This window comes from Nilaparvata lugens, chromosome 8 (genome assembly GCF_014356525.2).
Source record: "Nilaparvata lugens isolate BPH chromosome 8, ASM1435652v1, whole genome shotgun sequence".
Lineage (NCBI taxonomy): Eukaryota > Metazoa > Arthropoda > Insecta > Hemiptera > Delphacidae > Nilaparvata > Nilaparvata lugens.
The window spans coordinates 42,925,225-42,944,895 of NC_052511.1; the positions used below are offsets into that span (position 1 = coordinate 42,925,225).

The 19,671-nt window shown below is 33.0% G+C and overlaps 1 protein-coding gene across 3 annotated transcripts; it reads left to right on the top strand.

The window, feature by feature from the left end:
* The first annotated feature begins 232 nt into the window (after positions 1–232).
* Positions 233–19,365, top strand: LOC111051165 (xylulose kinase). 3 transcript variants are annotated; one of them, XM_039434812.1, is made up of 14 exons: positions 233–387; positions 1,281–1,351; positions 3,336–3,418; positions 4,321–4,468; positions 5,535–5,714; positions 7,026–7,127; positions 7,755–7,886; positions 9,313–9,466; positions 10,032–10,176; positions 10,697–10,812; positions 12,312–12,485; positions 13,373–13,470; positions 15,296–15,448; positions 16,452–19,365. In XM_039434812.1, the coding sequence occupies exons 2-14, from the start codon at positions 1,298–1,300 to the stop codon at positions 16,524–16,526; spliced, it is 1,614 nt and encodes a 537-aa protein (XP_039290746.1). In that variant the 5' UTR covers positions 233–387; positions 1,281–1,297; the 3' UTR covers positions 16,527–19,365. The 3 variants fall into 3 exon arrangements, with proteins under 3 accessions (XP_039290746.1, XP_039290745.1, XP_039290744.1); XM_039434811.1 differs by lacking the exons at positions 233–387; positions 15,296–15,448; positions 16,452–19,365 and adding an exon at positions 570–592 and having other exon boundaries at positions 13,373–13,566; XM_039434810.1 differs by lacking the exons at positions 233–387; positions 15,296–15,448; positions 16,452–19,365 and adding an exon at positions 608–850 and having other exon boundaries at positions 13,373–13,566.
* Positions 19,366–19,671: the final 306 nt, after the last annotated feature.

Consider the following 19,671-nt stretch of genomic DNA (forward strand, 5'->3'; position numbering starts at 1 on the left):
AATTCACGTACATCCTTGTTATTGGCCCTCTAAGACTCCCAAGAATTAACAATGTGGCCCTTGTTTAAAAACGGTTGGAGACCCCTGCTCTAAAACCATACTATAAACCATATCAAAGTACCTACCTGTATTTATAATTTGGCGCTTCAAACAAATTCAGACACCAGAGCGCTCTACATTATGTTTTATCAAATCTATTTTACGTCACAATCAGCTGTTCGATTTTGCAGACGAGTGAACTGAAAAGATTTCTAGGTTATGTTTTATTGTTTGTATGGTATACTATTCTTGTATTTTTTCTACTCAGCTCTGATATTTCGTGGGTGTTTTTCCATGTTTGGAAATTTAAAAGCAACCACGGAATCTCTCTTACCTACCAATATTCAGGTAATCATACATTATGATCCTACACAACTATTGTCAAACTTGTGTGTGCTATTTTTTTATGTAGCCTATGACTTTTTTGCTGTTTATTAGGCTAGTCTGATGATTCATGTGGCAAATTTGCGTCATAAATATTATTTTGACCTATAAAAACCTGATCCGAATATATTTAAGGCATCTATTTGCTATTGACGTCAGATTCAAGGCAGTAAATATTTTTGTAATTAGTCTTTTGGATTGAAATGTTGTTTTCGTTATGCACTAATTAGCTTACTATGATTACGATTGACGGTTGTAGTTTTCATGTAAAACATTCGCAATATTCGACTGTTTAGTTCATTGGGTGTATATTAATATCTTATTTGAATTTATTCAATAGCCATCTTTATAATCTTAGAGCTTTATTTTAATTTCTGGTACTAATCATTGCTAAATTAATAATTGGAGTTATTAAATCCTACAATAGGTAATTATCCGGTTTTTAAAGTTTCCGTTCTTAAATTGTTCCAAACCTGTGTTTCAGATGATCAGAGTTTTAGTTCATTGAAAAAATATTTGTAATTCTTTTTTGAGATTTATCGCTTTCAAATAAATTAAACTAATACCTCCCTTATTTATTTTACTAACTTTTCCGTCCCCATCGTTAACCCTTTGAAAATATCTTCTTAAACATGTAATTGTTACTGCACATTTGAAACTAATTGAATATAGGCCTAATAATGAGGATAGCTATTGAGAAACGGAAAAATGTTGCTAGTGTTTTACCTTACCATTCAATAAGTTCTTAAACTTTGGTTATCGTACAGACAATTTGAGAAAATTCAAAACTATATTGTTCTCTATAACTATCATTTTTTTGTATGATTTATTCCGTGAACTATGATTTCTTTTTCTAGTTTTCAACCCTTGAACAATGACTTTGAAAGAAGAGAGAACATACTTTGGAATGGATTTAAGTACTCAACAGGTATGTAAACAACCTAGAAATTGTCTTTCATTACACATTTTTCTTGAATTGATAGCACTGTATTCAAATTTTGTTAGTCAAATTAAAAAACAAATTTGTTATGAGTGAAAACCCTCAAAAATCAAATTTTATTGTGGAGAGCTCTTCAGCTGGCAGCTCATTAAGGAATGCATGAGGAAAAAGATACAGATACTCAGGAACCCTTGATTTTATCACACTTCCCTTTTAAAATCCTCACCGTTAAGACCTTGTTAAAAAGTTACCAAAGACCTATTAGTGAAATTTTATTCGATTCTTGTATTTTTTATCTGTGAGCCAATATCTTAGGCTAATTTATCTATTATTTTATAAAATTATTCATCAATTGATTGTTCTAGAAATTCAAATTTAATTATTCCCCAATTTAATTGGTGAAGGAAATATTTAATTAAAATTTCACACGTGCTAAGACCGAAGCCTGGACCAGCCACCGATCATACAAAATTTGATCTAAAGGAACCACGACCACCAAGAGGATTCACGTGAGTTTTTATGTTTGGGGCCCCAATCTTCGCTTCGAAAAAACATAGTGCAGAAAAATATAAAGTTTTTCTTCGTTAAAGTAATGGCCACGCCGACAAGCGCTTATAATCATTAAGATCCTAGATTTTATCTGGTATAGAATTTATAAGAACTTGTAGGTAGTTGATTAACTATCCTCCGCTGTCAGAACCACGACCTTGAGTAATTTTAAAAATCTTCTTTAATTTGTTGTCATTATTTAAAAAAAACGTTAAATTTGTCAATTATAAAGTCTGTTGGATCATGCATGGTATCACGCCAGCACAAGCAAATTTCTAGCTATTTTGTCGATGTTAAACTATTTTCAATCTGTAATCCAAGCTTTAAATCTACACTGTCAAATTATATATTTTATTATATTATATTTCCACTTTGTCAATTCGTCTTCTGAGTTCGATTATTTCTTAAGCCTGTCAATTATTGTGTCTGACACGTTCTATATTATCAAGAACCGATCAAGTACGATCATTGAAATAATTGATTCAACCTGGATATTGGAACAGATCTAAGTGGATGTAGTGTGTGGGGTCAGATCGAGATTACCTATTCTCTGTCCTTACCTGCTCATATATCAGCTTTTATCTGTGACCAACTTCGGCTTGGGAGCGAATTTTTCTACTGTATGGCAGATACAGCTGGAGAGAATACAATTTCCTACAATAGAGCATAAGGCCCGACAAGACTCTGTTCTCGAAGTATATTCCGAACGATCTCTGGTCCTTAGTACCCTATCTTAATCCTTCGGAACTTATTAGAGACGCAGTCCCGTAGATTATCTACATCAGGGTTTTTGCTCGACCTGTATGATTTTGTATGTTGTTTCATCACAGGTAATAGTTTTAAGATCACCGTACTCAGTGTTTAGCGACCGCTACACTACATCTCAAATTTTATCATCATACAATCAGTCACAAGAAGAATCAAGGGTGAGCGAGTGTTTATGCCTCCCGCGATTCAGACGATTGTATCGAATCTTGTAGTGACTCAGTCAGTCTGGTGTTCACTTAGCGTCCACGCACGCATTTTCAAATTCCTAACCTCAATACTGGGGACTCAGTACAAGATTCATTATATGTGTTTCGACTTAACCTTGGCGGCGATAGTAATTCCCCAAGAAGAGCTTCACACATTTGGCAATTTGTGATTACCATATTATTATCAAATTAATTTGATAATGGTACAAGCTATAATCTCAAGTAACAATCTTGTGTCAATAATAGCAACAAACTATAATACAGCTCTCGTAATAGGTAGTGAAATTCATAAGAAAATTGTTTCTATTGTTGGTAGAGTCAATGATATTTCAGTGTTAGTGATTCAATTCTTCATACCGAGGTACATGAGTTTCAAATCTTATGTTTATTACTTATTACTTATTCGATATACTTATTACTTCTATTTCAAAACTGTATTTCTATTTCAGCTGAAAGGAGTGATTGTTAGTGAGGATCTTGAAGTGCTGTATGAAACGCATGTACAGTTCGACAATGCATTGCCTGAGTTCAGGTTTGTAACACTTGAATGTATATTTATCATCAATTTCAATAGAATTAAAACATCGGTAGCTTAACACAATATGATTAGTAAATTTAAATTATATTTGCGTATTTAAAAATGTTTGCTTCATCTTTCAATCATGCCTATATGATTTGTTTTATCAGTTATTTTTAAAACTGGAGATTGACGGTGAAAAATTGATTTTCAAGATAAGAATTATTAAGGTTGTGCAAAGGCTAAAAATAAACTTTCTACTGGTGATATTTTTCAAAAATTCTCCATTTGAATATTATTATCAAGCTATCAAAATGAAGAAGTTTCCTCAGGAAAACATTTTTTCCCCATAATTTCTTTTATGAGCGCACAAAGTTTTAATTTTTGAGACAACATTTCAAATTCGGTAGTAGATTAAACAATGAGATCGAGAGGATTGAGAGGATAAATATTTGATATTTTCGAAAAACGTTTGTTTTATTCAATCAACAATAGCCTACCATGAAGAATTTATCCTCTAAATCTGACTGATTAATCTCTTAATCAAATCGAAAAACTTTGAAAAATATCACCAGTAGAATGTTTATTTTCAGCCTTATTACTTATCTATCTATGCAAAAGATAGTTCGGCCGGATAGAGCCGGAAATGACCCATTTATGGATAGACCCATTCAATTCGGATCGAGAAATTGATCGTGCATGGCCGTATGAACCTGTTGCAATGGACGAGTATCTATTCCGTTCTTTGTTGGGGGATCGTTCGGTCGCGTTCAGTAGTTTTGGCCGATGCTAGTTCGCACGAAAACGGTTCAAGTGGACGGCCCACCTAAACCTGTTTTTCCTTTCCCAATCATTCATATTGAGTTAAGAATGATATTGTATATGTGAATGTATAAATAATATAACTTGTATGACAGAACCCACAGTGGGGTGATTCTAACGGATAAAACGACAGTGACGGCTCCTGTGCTGATGTGGGTGAAAGCGTTGGATATTCTGCTGGACAAGATGAGAGTTTGCGGCGCCGATTTCTCAAAAGTGTGCGCTCTCTCTGGTAGTGCGCAGGTCAGTAAACCAAGAATTCACCAACTAAACTAAATATTGAAAATTAAACATCACCAACTAAATTATTGGTTCAATAAATAATGTCAATAATCATCGACTTACATAAGATCATCCACAAAATTGATTCAATAACTGTTAAAAATCTACTTAGGAAAGAGAAAAGTTACTCCTTGCTTTGTCTCGATTTTATCGTGATATACAGGAGTACCAACTTTTTACAGTGGATGTTACTATTGCACACACTGTGACATCTTATGCGGGATTTGAATATTCATAATTTATTAACAACTGAAATTACTTTTAATTCTAAAGGCACCCATCCACGGTCAAACAAACTCGTGTAAACTGGTATGTACTCGTAAGATCAAGCCCCGCAACATGAACTTGCTTGTTTGACCGTGGTTGGGGGCCTCCAGAAAGACAGTGTGGGTATTCACCATTTTTATTATTTTTCTTCCATAAGTGTAATCTTAATGTTAATCTCAGATAACAAACAGTGTATTTCTCTGATGATTCATTTGAATTAGCATGATTTTTATTGTTTACTAGCATGTAACCCGTGCTTTGCACTGGGGAAAATTTGGTGTTGTAAAATTCAATCTACTTATGTCCAGTAAACATAAAACATAGAATTGATTATTTATTATTTTGTTCAAAATTACGTGGATAATCTTAATAATAGTTGAAAATTTCCAGCAAAAAAATGGGTGGATATGTCTCAAACAACAACCTTCGATTTACCAACCGCGTTTGCTACCAACTAAGCTAGGGAGTCACTTGGAGAAAGCCCTGTTCGTTAGGGCTTTTATAGTTACGTAAACTTTTAATCACAAATTGAGAATAAAATTGTTTCAATTATTAAATTAGAATTAATTGATTTATAGCATTAAAAATAAGCCCATGTCCATCCTCCGTAAATTCTGAATCTTAATGCAAATTTCAAGTTAATCAGTTTAGTAGTTCAGACGTGATGATTCGTGTATTTCTTGTCCCGATCAAGTTTAAGATCATTATTTCCTCTATTACATTATAGTTTACCATAATATATATTCTACTGTTTTTCTAGCAACATGGTACTGTTTATTGGAATAACGGCGCTGAAAACGTGCTCAAGTCGTTAGATCCGATGGAGTTCCTGCATTCGCAGCTGTCGTCCAGCTTCTCAGTGTCCAACTCACCGGTCTGGATGGACTCCAGCACAACCAAACACTGCCAACGATTGGAAGCTGAAGTGGGTGGGCCAGAGGTAAATTTTAATAATTTCTGTCTTAAATAGATTTAATATATTATTTATTTACTCAATTGTAGACAAAACACGAATCATTTTCCTACCAATCTGATCCCGGACAGCATAAAGCATCCCTCACATTGTTGAAATGTATTAGATAGGTACTGTACATTAAGGGCCATTGGGATTTAGCTAAGCTCTAGACTTCAAACAGCTGGAGTCAGAAAATTGGCTTTCCGAAACGGGACGTAGTCGTAGTCCACGTTTAAATGAAATTTCGAAAAACTAGAAAATCGAACACAAGATAAAATAAAGAGAAAATAGTGTAAAGTTTCAGCTATTTTGAATTGTATAGAGATGTTTCATTTCGTCAAGGAAAAACCTTTCCAATTATAGAAATGAGAAAATAAAGATTATCATAAATTCTACTACTACGTCCCGTTTCAGAAAGTCAATTTTCTGTCTACAGCTGTTGAAAGACTAGAACTTGGCTAAATGCCGAGCTCGGAAACCGGCTCTAAGTAGTTTTATCATAGAGAAATGATATGCCAAGCCGATAGTTCACATAGTTCTTTCCTATGCAGCTGTGTGACGCTGGTAGTCTCTCAAATTGTGCCTATCACCCCTACAAAACAGTGAAAATTGACAATAATCGACAGTAATCGGCTTGAGATAACAGTAAAAGTTGCGACATAATTTCCCTATACCATGGGATATCTACTTACGCTATTGTTTTTCTAAGGTTTTATCGAAAAATTAGAGGTTGCTCTAGGTGTACTTGAAGTTTTTATAATAATTTATTGATAAGTAATTCGTACATGGATGATTGACATATACTTTTTGGACTGCTTTGTGCGTTTTCTTTTACTGTAATGTTCTAGTCTAGGGAAGATATTTCAGGTGGATCTTCTATTGAATAAAGTATTCTACTAGAATGAGATTCACCTCAATATGTCAGTATTAGTTGAATGAGAAGCGTTGATGTCCATATTAAGGAATACTGACAGTTCAATTGGATCTCACTGTAGATGAATTTTCAAGAATTCCATTCATAATTAATCACAGTGATTTGGTTCTGTTTTTGAATAGTATTTAGTATCACTCTTTTTTGTATTATATTGGTAGTATTATATAGTCAAAAGTACCGTATTCTATAAATAAAAATATAATCTCAGTATCCTTTAAACATGTTGTGACAAAATAATTAAAAAGGGTACTGAGATTTATATTAAAAGTACCCCTAAAGAAAAAAGACAATAAAATACCGTATTGTAATTGTGATTTTGTGGATGCAAATTTCTAAGTTTTTCATTTTGATATTTTTCGCAGAAACTTGCCGAAATCACTGGTTCTAAAGCATATGAAAGATTTTCAGGAGCGCAAATTGCTAAAATTGCAGAAACGAAGTCTATTGCGTATAACAATACCGAGGTAAGTTAAATTGTAACTTGAAATATTTACAACCAAAACTATATCCCTCAACAACTGTATATACAGTAGCTATCGAAGTCATTAAAGATTTTCATTTCTTCTCTTGTGAAAAATCCATGAGATTGGCTGTACTTGCTTATATAAAACAATAGAAAAAATTTTATAAAGTGGAGAAAACATAACCTATTTTCTGGAATATTTTAATGAATCAGTGTTCGGGGGAGAAAGTTTTGGGCTGTGCCTATTGATTCTCCACCAAATTATTTTTAGAAAATAATTGTGTATCATTGAATCAATAAAAGAATAAACGAATAGTGAAATACATATGATGTAATGAATCAATTTTTGAAATCGCTAGACTTACTTGTTTCAAAACATAATAAAGGCTTCTATCATTTTGTAATCTATTCTGCTAGATGAACATGATTGCTGGTGAAATACAATAGATAATCTCATACAAATTATTGAAAAATCATTTTAAAATCGTTTATTTTTGTCAAACATAATATAGGCTACTATCATCTTGTAATCTAGACGAACATGTATGATTGCTGGTGAAATATACTAGATAATCTCACACAAATTATTGAAAAGGAATAAAGTATTCGAATATGTTTATGTTTTCAGAGAATTTCATTGGTTAGTAGCTTCTTAGCATCCCTATTCTTGGGCTCATATGCGCCTATCGATTACTCTGATGGCTCGGGTATGAACTTACTGGACATCCGGAGCAAAGAATGGCATGAAAATTGCTTAAAGGTGAGCTCTCTCAATCACTTACTATAGTGAGGTCCACGTTATAATGACAGTATTTGATCAACTTTGTTTTTGCTATCCTTGTCTATCATTCGACAGAGCCGGTTGTACTATCCTTTTCTAGGTCGACAACGATGTCAAATATGTTTTTGACAGTGTAGAAATATAATTAATTAATGCAGAGAATCGGCATCGCTATTCTTCTATCTTTATCCACTGCCATTATAACGTGGACCACACTATATAAGGTTTCCGATCACAATGCATTTGATCTGTTTAAGTCAATAGTTGTAATTGATTTTTGGTGCTTGTTCTGATTTCAAATTCTGTGGGAAATCAAAACAATGTGTTATTCCGATTATGATATAATGAGGTACTCACTCATAATTACCAGTAGTTCTGTGAACAGTAGACCTCACGCAGTATTCTCATCCACAAGTACCTGATGTCACCTATTTTAAATGTTAAAAAACTCAGTTCACGTTTGAATTTGTATTCCATATGATATAATTCATCCAGTTCCGTGATAATCTTCCCATCTGATGATAATTAATTTTTTTAAATCAAAAATATTATAATTTTTCAGCATTATTCAGTTCATTTGATCATTTTTAAATCACCTATTAAATTTGTTTTTTTTTTCAAATGTAAGAATATTGATACTGATGGGCACGCATAATAATACCATGACTGCAAAACAAAATATTGAAACCAGAGACATTGAAAATGCATTCCTCTTTAAGGTCTTTGATTGAAACTATAGACCATATAGAAATACAGAATTAGACTGGCTTCTCCAGACATCTGTAAATCAATAGCTGATTGATTATGAATAATTCTATAGTCAGATTAATCCTATCTTCAGAGTAGACGATATATATAGTGATATCGGAGTATGGAGGGGTTCCTTTTCTTTTCATATTATCCTTAAAAAGCAAAATTTCAAAAAAACCTTGTGTATACATCGACGCGCAGTTGAAAAAGGGATATTTCTGCCAAATCTCATAGAATTCTATCAACGCGTTTGGCCGTAATTGTATTACATACATACAGACAGACAAAAGAAAATCCGAGTTAAAACATAGATCTCACTATGTTCGGTCAATCAGTAAATTTAAATGAAACAACTTGATAACATCAAACCCATTGATTCATTGGAAAAATTCGAGATACTACTTACTGGGTTCGGTTGTTACCTAAAGGTGCGTACAGATTTACGCGCCGCGAACATAAGCAATTCACTTTTAATCAGCTGATGCCAAGCTTTTTATATCTGTATCTTACCGTTTCTGTAAAAATACAGATATAATCATCTGATTAAAAGTGAATTGCTCATGTTCGCGGCGCGTATATCTGTCATCTGTAATCAATCTCTAGTAAACACTATCACAATCTACATGTTTTGTTACATAATTTATGTTTGTGTTAGGTTTGTGGGCCTACCTTGGACGACAAATTGGGTGAAACAGTGGCTTCGCACACAGATCTAGGTCCGATAAGTGACTACTTTGTACAGAGGTTTGGTTTCGACCCTCAGTGCAGAGTGATTGCATTTACTGGCGATAATCCTGCATCTTTTGCTGGTGAGTGTGATCAATAATCTTTTGTTAAAGATTAATTGAAACAACTCTATTCTCAATATTCAGTAAAATAAATGTATAGAGTAGATAAACACAAAATTATGTAAATAAACAAAAATTTGTAGAAGCTCTGTCTTATTGCCATCATTAATATTCTATTACTATTTTAAATCAGTCTAGCCAAATTCTAATTCACTCTTATAGCCTATAATTTCAAATGTCCTTCGAAGATTCAGTTGAAATCCAATAAATCTGGATTTTTTGTTATTCCCATGTTATTGCGATTTTCTTAAAACCTATGAATTTCATCAACCTCAAGCTAAATAAGTTTAACAATAAATAATGTCTATACTTAGAAAATGAAACTAATCTATAGAATTCCATCTAACAAGAATTCAAGTCTAAGAATTAGATTTCTTTCAGATCTCATTTAGAAAACTTCATCCAAAAATTCATTTGAACTTGGTTTGATAAAAGGATACCTGTAAGGTTATGTGGAATTTTATCGGGTTTTCAATGTATTGAAAGGAATAAAAAAATATTTAATAATTTTTTATCTGTTGTACAGGAATGCGTCTCGGTCCATCTGATATGGCCGTAAGCCTTGGCACAAGCGATACCGTATTCTTTTCATTAACCAACCCAAAACCTTTAAAAGAAGGACATATTTTGGTCAGCCCCATTGACCCAAAACTATACATGACTCTCCTCTGGTGAGTATTTGAAATTGTCTTCTATCACTTTTTGTGCCGGTTGCACAACAGCCGGTTAAATTTTAACCGTGATTAATTATTCCACGTGAACCAATCAGAGAAGCCGTCTTTTAAAAAACGCCCTCTCTGATTGGTTCTCGTGCAATTAAACACGCTTAAAATTTAACCGGCTGTTGTGCCACCGGGCCTTTGTCTGTTACTTGGAAAATTGGAAATTCTCTAGTTTTTGGTAAATTTGACTTGTTGAAGTGCAGTAGTACAAAATTAGGGCCCTCTCTTGTCCCTTGTTGTTGTAAATGTGCCTAATCAATAATTTTCATTCCATCTAAGTTCCTTTATTGAGTAATGTGACCTAATTTTAACTAGTCTATAGTTGAAATTCATGGTAAAATTATCATGTTCGTATCAAAGAATGAGTTTGGTTTTGTTCAGTGAGTTATTGTGGCCTCTAGAAGTGTGAAAAATCGAAGTCTTTAGCAAGTATGCAATAGATTTAGTAATTTCTTCAATTTTGTTTCAGTTTCAAAAATGGATCGTTAGTTCGAGAACGAATAAGAGACAAGTACTGCAAAGGATCTTGGGAAGAATTTGGGACGTTACTAGAGAGCACTCCAAGAGGAAATTTTGGAAATATAGGTAAGTTAGGATTTCATACAAAAAGTTCTTAATTTATTTAAATTATCTTCTCGTCTGTTTCTATTGCTAGTGATAATGAGAGTCGCTCTATTTCAAGAGGTTGTCTTATATTAATTTATTTTATGTCAATTAAATTCAATGTGTAATAGTGTGAATATTGAGTGGGTATTATTGTAGTTGTTTTGTGTATCTTATTATTTTTTCAGGTTTTGAACTGGAATGAACTTTGATTTTACTGTTGTTGAACCCTGCGTTTTTAGTGAGAATTGACTCTGTCTTGTTTGATTTGCTAACTTGTTGCTCAGATGTTCAAATTTAAAGCAATTTTCGTGCATTTTCCAAGTGCAGTTTCAATTTCATGTCGAAAAAGCCACTGTATTTGAAAATTGTACGAGCATTGACCTTTTGCAGCTTTGGCTTTTCCACTGGAAGTTATGCTCAACGCTCGTGGAGGGGAATTTTCAGTGAAAAGGCCACAGTTCGAATTGAGACGTAACTGGGAAAACATCTAACGGTGTGCGAGCCTCGGAAAAATTGTTAAGTTTTCAGTTATCAGAAATTTTTATCTAGTTGAATAGGAAACCAAATTTTATAGTAAGTAGGAGTAGAATCAGGAAATTATTTGTGCGTGTGAGTTCAAGTATAGTGAGTTTTATTAAAGCGTATGTGAGTGTTTCTGTAGAGTCCAAGTTTGAATATTGTTAAAATGGTGAGTGCCGAAAATTTGTTGTTTTTCTTATTAAGCTCAAAATTTAGTACCGTACATAGAATGACCGAGGCCCGAATTTAGTTGCAGCAAGTTAGCAGGTTCCCAAAATGTATAGATTAAAATGGAGTATGTCTTCTTGACCTGAATCGATGCTGAATAACTTTGTTCTGTTTGAAAATTTGACATGTTACCTGACTTTTATTAATTCGTTCTACCTATTTAGAGTTCAATAAACTAGAAGTTGAATTTTATTAGTATTTTTCATTGAAGTTCCTGGCTCGTAGTTGCTAGTTGCTAAAATAGGTGACAATTAGATAATGATGATAATCTGTGCATTTGAATGAACGAATCCACTAAAAGCTCCCAACCAATCGAGGATTCAAATACCGGTAGATGAACTGATAGCAGTAAACTTTAGCAAATATTATAGAAGAGAAGAAACACCCCCTCTCCGTTTACATTGGTGGCCAGCGGTGGTATAGTCTGCAAGAATGACTATCGAACCACATGTACTCTTATATATTTCATATTTTGGAAGATTAACTAAATAGAGACAAATATATCTCCGGTTTCAGAAATGATGTCAGGTGTGGTGTAGGGTTAAAATTACCTCCACCGGTTACAAATGAAAAAAAATTTATTATCAAAAATGGATTAACAAGTTTTGTTTTTCAATAGTTTGTCTACTATATTACAATTGACTTCCTGAAAATTGTCTAGGTTCATAAGAACAGCATTTTATGGATTGTCTCTCTATTCTTTCAACATTGTTCTGTTTGCTCTTCCATAGGATTGTATTACGACGCGATGGAAATCATTCCGAAACTGATGGGAGAGTTCAAGTTTGACCGAGCCGATTCGCCGGTGACGAAATTCTCATCTCCTGAACAGGAGATTCGAGCTCTCATCGAAGGCCAATTCATTGCCAAGAGAGCTCATGCTGAAGACTCAGGATTTGTCGTCGGTATGGTGTACATGATATTCTTTTGATACCTGATTTAAAAATGTATTTAGAAATAGAAGGCTGTGCACCATGCTATCGGAAGCTTTTTACTCGTGAATTTTCTCCAAGTTTTTCTATTTGGAGACTATCAAGTTACCAAAATAGAACAAAATTACGCTGTAAAACTTGTTTAGGCTATATAATTTTTAATTATTGAGATGTAATCGCCCAAAGTTGAAATTTTGGAGAACATCCATTTCCGAATTGGTAGCAAATAACTTCATGAAATTCATTGAGGATAAGATATAATTTTCTTACTTACTTACTTTCGATGTCTTCACCAGGTCCTAGGATCGGGAAATTGTCATATTTTCTGTCGATTTCTTAATCAGGATAGTCAATAGTCGAGTAGACAGGTTGGCAGTTAGTGCAACTTGCACCACTATCCTCTTAGATGGTGGTGTTTGTGTCTTCAATAAATTCCGCCACTGAATACTATGGTCTTGCAGTGAGATTACTTTTCAGTTCCTAAGAAGAATGAGTCTAATCAAAGAAGTATGAGTCTGCTTAAATAGGTGTGTATTCAAATTTGTTAATCCTGTGCTGCAGAAGGTCAATATTTAGCTTGGCCCTTGTATTGTACCCATGCTGACAATTTCACAAATTTGGGTAAGAATTTATTGCGAAGACTTGACTTTGAAGTATGTTTATTCATGGAATATCATTTGATTCCTCAGAATATAAATTTCTTGGGAAATTTAGTCCAGTTTTAAAAAATAACCAAAGCTGAACTATGATTGTGAAAGACCAACTAATAAGAAGCCTGGAAGTTTGTGTTAGGAAAAATTTAAAACTTATAAATCGTGACAAAAGAGGCATTATATTTTTTTCTAAATTTACCTTTGCAGGTCCAGAAACGAGGATAATTGCAACAGGTGGAGCGTCTAGCAATAAGGCTGTTCTACAAGTGTTAGCTGATTGCTTCAATTCTCCTGTTTATACATTGGTCAGTATTAATTTGTATTTTCTTATACTTGTAAAATATTCAGCACAAAAAAGCAGGATGTAAAAAATATTATTTACGGGTTGCACGATATTTAACCGCAGTTAAGTGACGCCATCAAACTATCGTTTAAATCGGCTATCAAAAATGGATTAACAAGTTTTGTTTTCAATAGTTTGTCTACTATATTACAATTGACTTCTGAAAATTGTCTAGGTTCTTAAGAACTGCATTTTATGGATTATCTCTCTATTCTTTCAACATTTTTCTGTTTGCTCTTCCATAGGATTGTATTACGACGCGATGGAAATCATTCCGAAACTGATGGGAGAGTTCAAGTTTGACCGAGCCGATTCGCCGGTGACGAAATTCTCATCTCCTGAACAGGAGATTCGAGCTCTCATCGAAGGCCAATTCATTGCCAAGAGAGCTCATGCTGAAGACTCAGGATTTGTCGTCGGTATGGTGTACATGATATTCTATCGATACCTGATTTAAAAATGTATTTGGAAATAGAAGGCTGTGCACCATGCTATCGGAAGCTTTTTACTCGTGAATATTTTCAAGTTTTTCTATTTGGAGACTATCAAGTTACCAAAATGAAACAAAATTACGCTGCACAACTTGTTTATATATTTAATTATTGAGATGTGATCGCCTAAAGTTGGAATTTTGGAGAACATCCATTTCCGAATTGGTAGCAAATAACTTCATGAAATTCATTGAGGATAAGATATTATTTTCTTACTTACTTACTTTCGATGTCTTCACCAGGTCCTAGGATCGGGAAATTGTCATATTTTCTGTCGATTTCCAATCAGGATAGTCAATAGTCGAGTAGACAGGTTGGCAGTTAGTGCAACTTGCACCACTATCCTCTTAGATGGTGGTGTTTGTGTCTTCAATAAATTCCGCCACTGAATACTATGGTCTTGCAGCGAGATTACTTTTCAGTTCCTAAGAAGAATGAGTCTAATCAAAGAAGTATTAGTCTACTTAAATAGGTGTGTATTCAAATTGTTAATCCTGTGCTGCAGAAGGTCAATATTTAGCTTGGTCCTTGTATTGTACCCATGCTGACAATTTCACAAATTTGGGTAAGAATTTATTGCGAAGACTTCACTTTGAAGTATGTTTATCTCATGGCATATCATTTGATTCCTCAGAATATAAATTTCTTGGGAAATTTAGTCCAGTTTCAAAAATTAACCAAAGCTGAACAATGATTGTGAAAGACCAACTAATAAGAAGCCTGGAAGTTTGTGTTAGGAAAAATTTAAAACTTATAACTCGTGACAAAAGAGGCATTATATTTTTTTCTAAATTTACCTTTGCAGGTCCAGAAACGAGGATAATTGCAACAGGTGGAGCGTCTAGCAATAAGGCTGTTCTACAAGTGTTAGCTGATTGCTTCAATTCTCCTGTTTATACATTGGTCAGTATTAATTTGTATTTTCTTATACTTGTAAAATATTCAGCACAAAAAAGCAGGATGTAAAAAATATTATTTACGGGTTGCACGATATTTAACCGCAGTTAAGTGACGCCATCAAACTATCGTTTAAATCGGCTCTCATAAATAGATTACCATTAGATGACGTCAATCAACCGCGGTAAAATTTCATAGACTTACGTTCAACAGGGCCATCTTCCAAGTGTAGAAATACATTCATGTTGATTGAAGAGGGATTACAAAATAATATTTCATTCAATACTTGCTTGAATAAAATTAATATTTAATTCAATACTTGATTAAATTAAAATTACACTTGATAAACTTCATAATGATTCTCATCTAATCCATTATTTTCCTTCTTCTCACTGATAGGACCTTTCAAATTCAGCCATGTTGGGCTCGGCATATCAGGCGAAATATGGTCAGATGAGGCGAAACGGTGAGACGGATGTGAATTTCCTGTCAGTGACGTCAGCTGCTCCTCCTGCTAAATTGCTGTGTCAGCCTTATCCTGATGCCGCCACTGTAAGTTGTGCCCTCATCTTATTTAATACATTATTGCTCCATAAAACGTTATTTCTCATAATTTTTTGTCCCCCTCTCAGCTATTAAGTTTAAGAAGAGGCCGGATGCGCCCTGACTTCGCACTCCTAGGTTTTAAATGAAGGCAGCCAATCAATCAATCAGCTCCTGTCACATTTAATGCTTGAAACATAGCAAATCTTTGAGCATAGGCTATTCAAAGCTTAATATAATTTGTTTTTTAAGTTACATTTCTAATAATATAAAACTATGAATTTGGGTCTTGCTTAAAATGTATTACTATAGTATGTTCTGGGAGTCGAGAGACGATTTAAACAGACATGCGCGTGAGAGAGTAGCAGCATGACCGATTCACAGTAGCCATTTTTATAAATTATTATTCAAAGTAGCTTTCTTTGTCTAAGACTGAACTTAATAATTATTGTATTTGATTCAGTGTGAATGAAAGCATCGTGAACTGATATTTACAAGTCTGGAAAATTAGAGCTTTAATATGTTTGATCACTTTTATACGTTAACGTTATGTTATTGATGTCTCTCCTTTCGATATACAGACTAAAGATTCATTCTTTTTTCTATTTTGTTTCAATTAAATAATTATTAGAAATTCTTCACTGTACAATTTGTACGTATACTTTTTGTCGTTTGTGCTGACATGGGCACTACACCCCTTCTCAAATGATGAGCTATGAATGAACCTACATTTCAAGTTGGGTTTCGCAGTACCAGGAAGTGATTTTGAAAGTTAAAATTGTCAGCAGAGTGGGAGAGACTCAAAGCCACCCTTCCAACATTAGAACCGATTTCACGGCGCTTTGCTCTCTGATCAATCAGAAATGACTCTGCCTGCTTGACCTAACTCGTTTCTGTAAAATAATATCCTATTCCATTAATTTTTATTCAAGTATTCAATCTTGGTGTTTCAACAAAACGTTTTATCAGAGATAAACTTACGCTTATCCTTTCTCTATGGTTATATTTACAGGTTTATGATCCTATGGTCGAACGCTACCGGGAAATAATTGCAAAGCTTGAAGAGAAAGCAAGCCTCGCCAAGTGATAATTTTTCCTCCAAGTATTTTTCGCCCATTGTGGAAAAACGTCCGTTAGCTGCTAAGAGTATCACTAAATCATGACATTCCGCGAAGTTTCTTCATTTGAAACTGACTTAATCAAACGAGATGGTACCTCATAGTCTTTGTTTACTTGCCTCGCTTCAGTATGCGCTTCTTTAGCATTTATATCCATTGGATATGGCTATTTGTGTCTGTGAAACCTCTGCGGAAGGTCTGTCCTTTCCTACTGTAATACTAGAGCTACTTAACCGATTAATAATGTAGTGGTAACTTACTTACTAGGAATAATCTAGTAACTATAATTTTAATGCATGATACTTATTATAAAAGTCCATACTAAAGTTTACAAATTCCTTTCATTCATTAATGTCAAGTAAAACATTGATGCATTTTTATATTTTCTTAGAAGAAATTTAAGGTTTAGCCACGGTAATCATCAATTAAAATATTACATTTATTAATGTTATTACAGTTCAAATCTCTTCAAAGAGGTTGAGGCTTCACGTATGCAAGCGTTTCTCATTACCGTACTCATTGTTTTGATCACAAACATCACAATTATAAAAGAAATCGTACTGTAGCACTAAAAATAGTTCAATTTTGTACATTCGGTGGAATGGATTGTTTAAAATAAGGTCATTCCCAAAAAATCACATAAATGGTTTTAGTGGAAAGATTTATTCACTAAAATTAATTTCTATACTTACCAAACAAATCATAATATTATTATCGCTTCAAGAAACAGTTTTCTAGTTCACTAGAAATGATTCGAAAATGCACAATACTCTACATTATTTTAATATTTAAAGTAGAGTTTTCAGAATTTTGAAGCATTCCTCAAGAAATAAGGTACATTCCTTCGTAATTTTGAGACTTGAAGCAAAGAAATGGTACATTCTTAACTTTTTTGAGATTCATTTACTTTTACTTGAAAATAATACTAGAGTAGAGTATGCAGGAAGCTTGATAGATAGAAAAATGACTTTTATTAACACTTTACAATAGAAGTGATGTGAGCGAAATTGAGGCAATAAAAGCCCCCTCTTCCATTTAACCCACGAAGCTTGCATAGATAATAAGCTTACATACATATTATGTAACTGCTGTTATGATTCTCAAGTCAAGCTTTAATAATCCGAAACCATATCTTGTACTAAAATTTTACCTATTATTGTTATTAATGAATGTTATGCAACTAGTCATAATGTGACTAGAAAACGGGTCTATTATTATCACATTACAACGAATTTTCAAGATAATATGGGATATCGATGATTTTTCTATCTGAATAATTGATACAGTTGTGCCTTATGATATTATGCCTTTTTAAGATATCATGTTTTTTAAAGACAATTTATTGAATCTAGAGACATTTCTATTCTATTCAATCAATAATCCTTTATTGTCATGAAACACAAAGTGTTGTAACGAACGTCAAAGATACAATAAAATTAATAAATATTCAACATAATAGAACATCAATTTGTCTCTTTTATCAAAGCATTTGTATATTTTCTTGCTATTTCACTAAGACTTATTCTCAATCATCAACGAATTTTAAGACAAACATAATATAAATTGTAAGTACATTCTTCTGTAATTTTACTAGGTATTCATTCATTCCTTTTGGATTATGTTTTATTTTGTGATCACTATTTATATAAGAAATAATGTTTTCTTATTTTTATTAATATTATGTTATATTTGTTGAGCATTTTTGCTAATTTTATAAAAATGTTTTTAATATTAATTTAATGAATAACTTTAAGATGAATTAGAATTGATTTGTACATAATAATAAGCAGTTCATTCCAATGAGCGTCTTTGAAACTAGTGCAATATCGTTTCCATCCCAATTCAAAACTCACAGAAACTTTCTCAAACGATAACTCAAGAATAATTTAAATGAATCACAAATTAATATACACCAGCATTCTAAAAAAACTCAAATCAACGATAATAATGCCCGATAATTTTGTTGGAATTATATTTACAGATAATTTGATGTTCAGTTGTTATTAGGATTTATCTTTGGTCAGGATCAAAACCTGATCGAAGTCGAAACCGCGGAACAAAAGTGTTGAGTCCGCCACAATTTTTTTTAGAGTATTTTCAAGTTTTTTTGAGTAATACTAATACCTAACTTTGACCATAGAGAAAAGATAACATAAGCTTAAGTTATCTTTTCTCTATACTCCGACTAATAAGGAAGTTCTGTTTGTTAGTTGGGATGGAAACATTAGTCTTAAGTCTTTCACAACTATAGTACTTCCATTAGCACAATTCAAATTGATTGTTATAATAGATTGTTTTTAAGGTGAAGGTTCGTGATATATTTTCTAGTTTATAATAATAGAGATTAAGCACTTTAATTTTACATCACATTCCAATCAAAAGCATTCCAAAGAACTGACCAAAATATTAAACATTTAGAAAGAGGGTATTCATTTCTATTTGGGTTGTAACAAATAGGTTCTTTAATCTAGTTTAGCAGCATTTCTTATTAGATAAGTATATTTTCTATTTATTAACTAACTTGATTTTACCACTAACTCTTATTAGTTAGTTTTAGGCATAATTGAAATCTTAACTGCACAGAGCAAGAATGTGATTATATTTATGAACGCACAAAAATCCAATGTAAATTATCTAAAAACAGAACTGTTCAAGTATCCTGATTCATTTATTCTTGAGGTAAAAACTATTCCATTGTTCATTTATAGATAGTATTTGTGGTAATATTTGATAGCTTTACTATTGTTAATTTCTGATGAATTATATTACTACTTACTGTAACATTGTTAATAAACAACCTTGAATTTTGTATGTCTTTAATTTCATGTGTACATTCTAATGAATAAACTTTGTCTAATATATTTTAAAAATTAATTTAATTATCTTCCTCAATCGTGTCTCAGCAGGGTTGGATTACTCTCAGTTCTAGGTTTGTTTTGAGCTGCTCATTTTCCATATTTTATGAGGATGGCTTTTTGTAGAGCGCAGAAGTCAATCAAACTATTTTGCGATGATCTTCTCAATCGAATTGCACTTCTTTACTAATTTACAACAGAAACTGATAGCGCTAGTTGAAAGAAAATTCCAAGTCCCAGTAGTAGTAGTGTGTAGGAA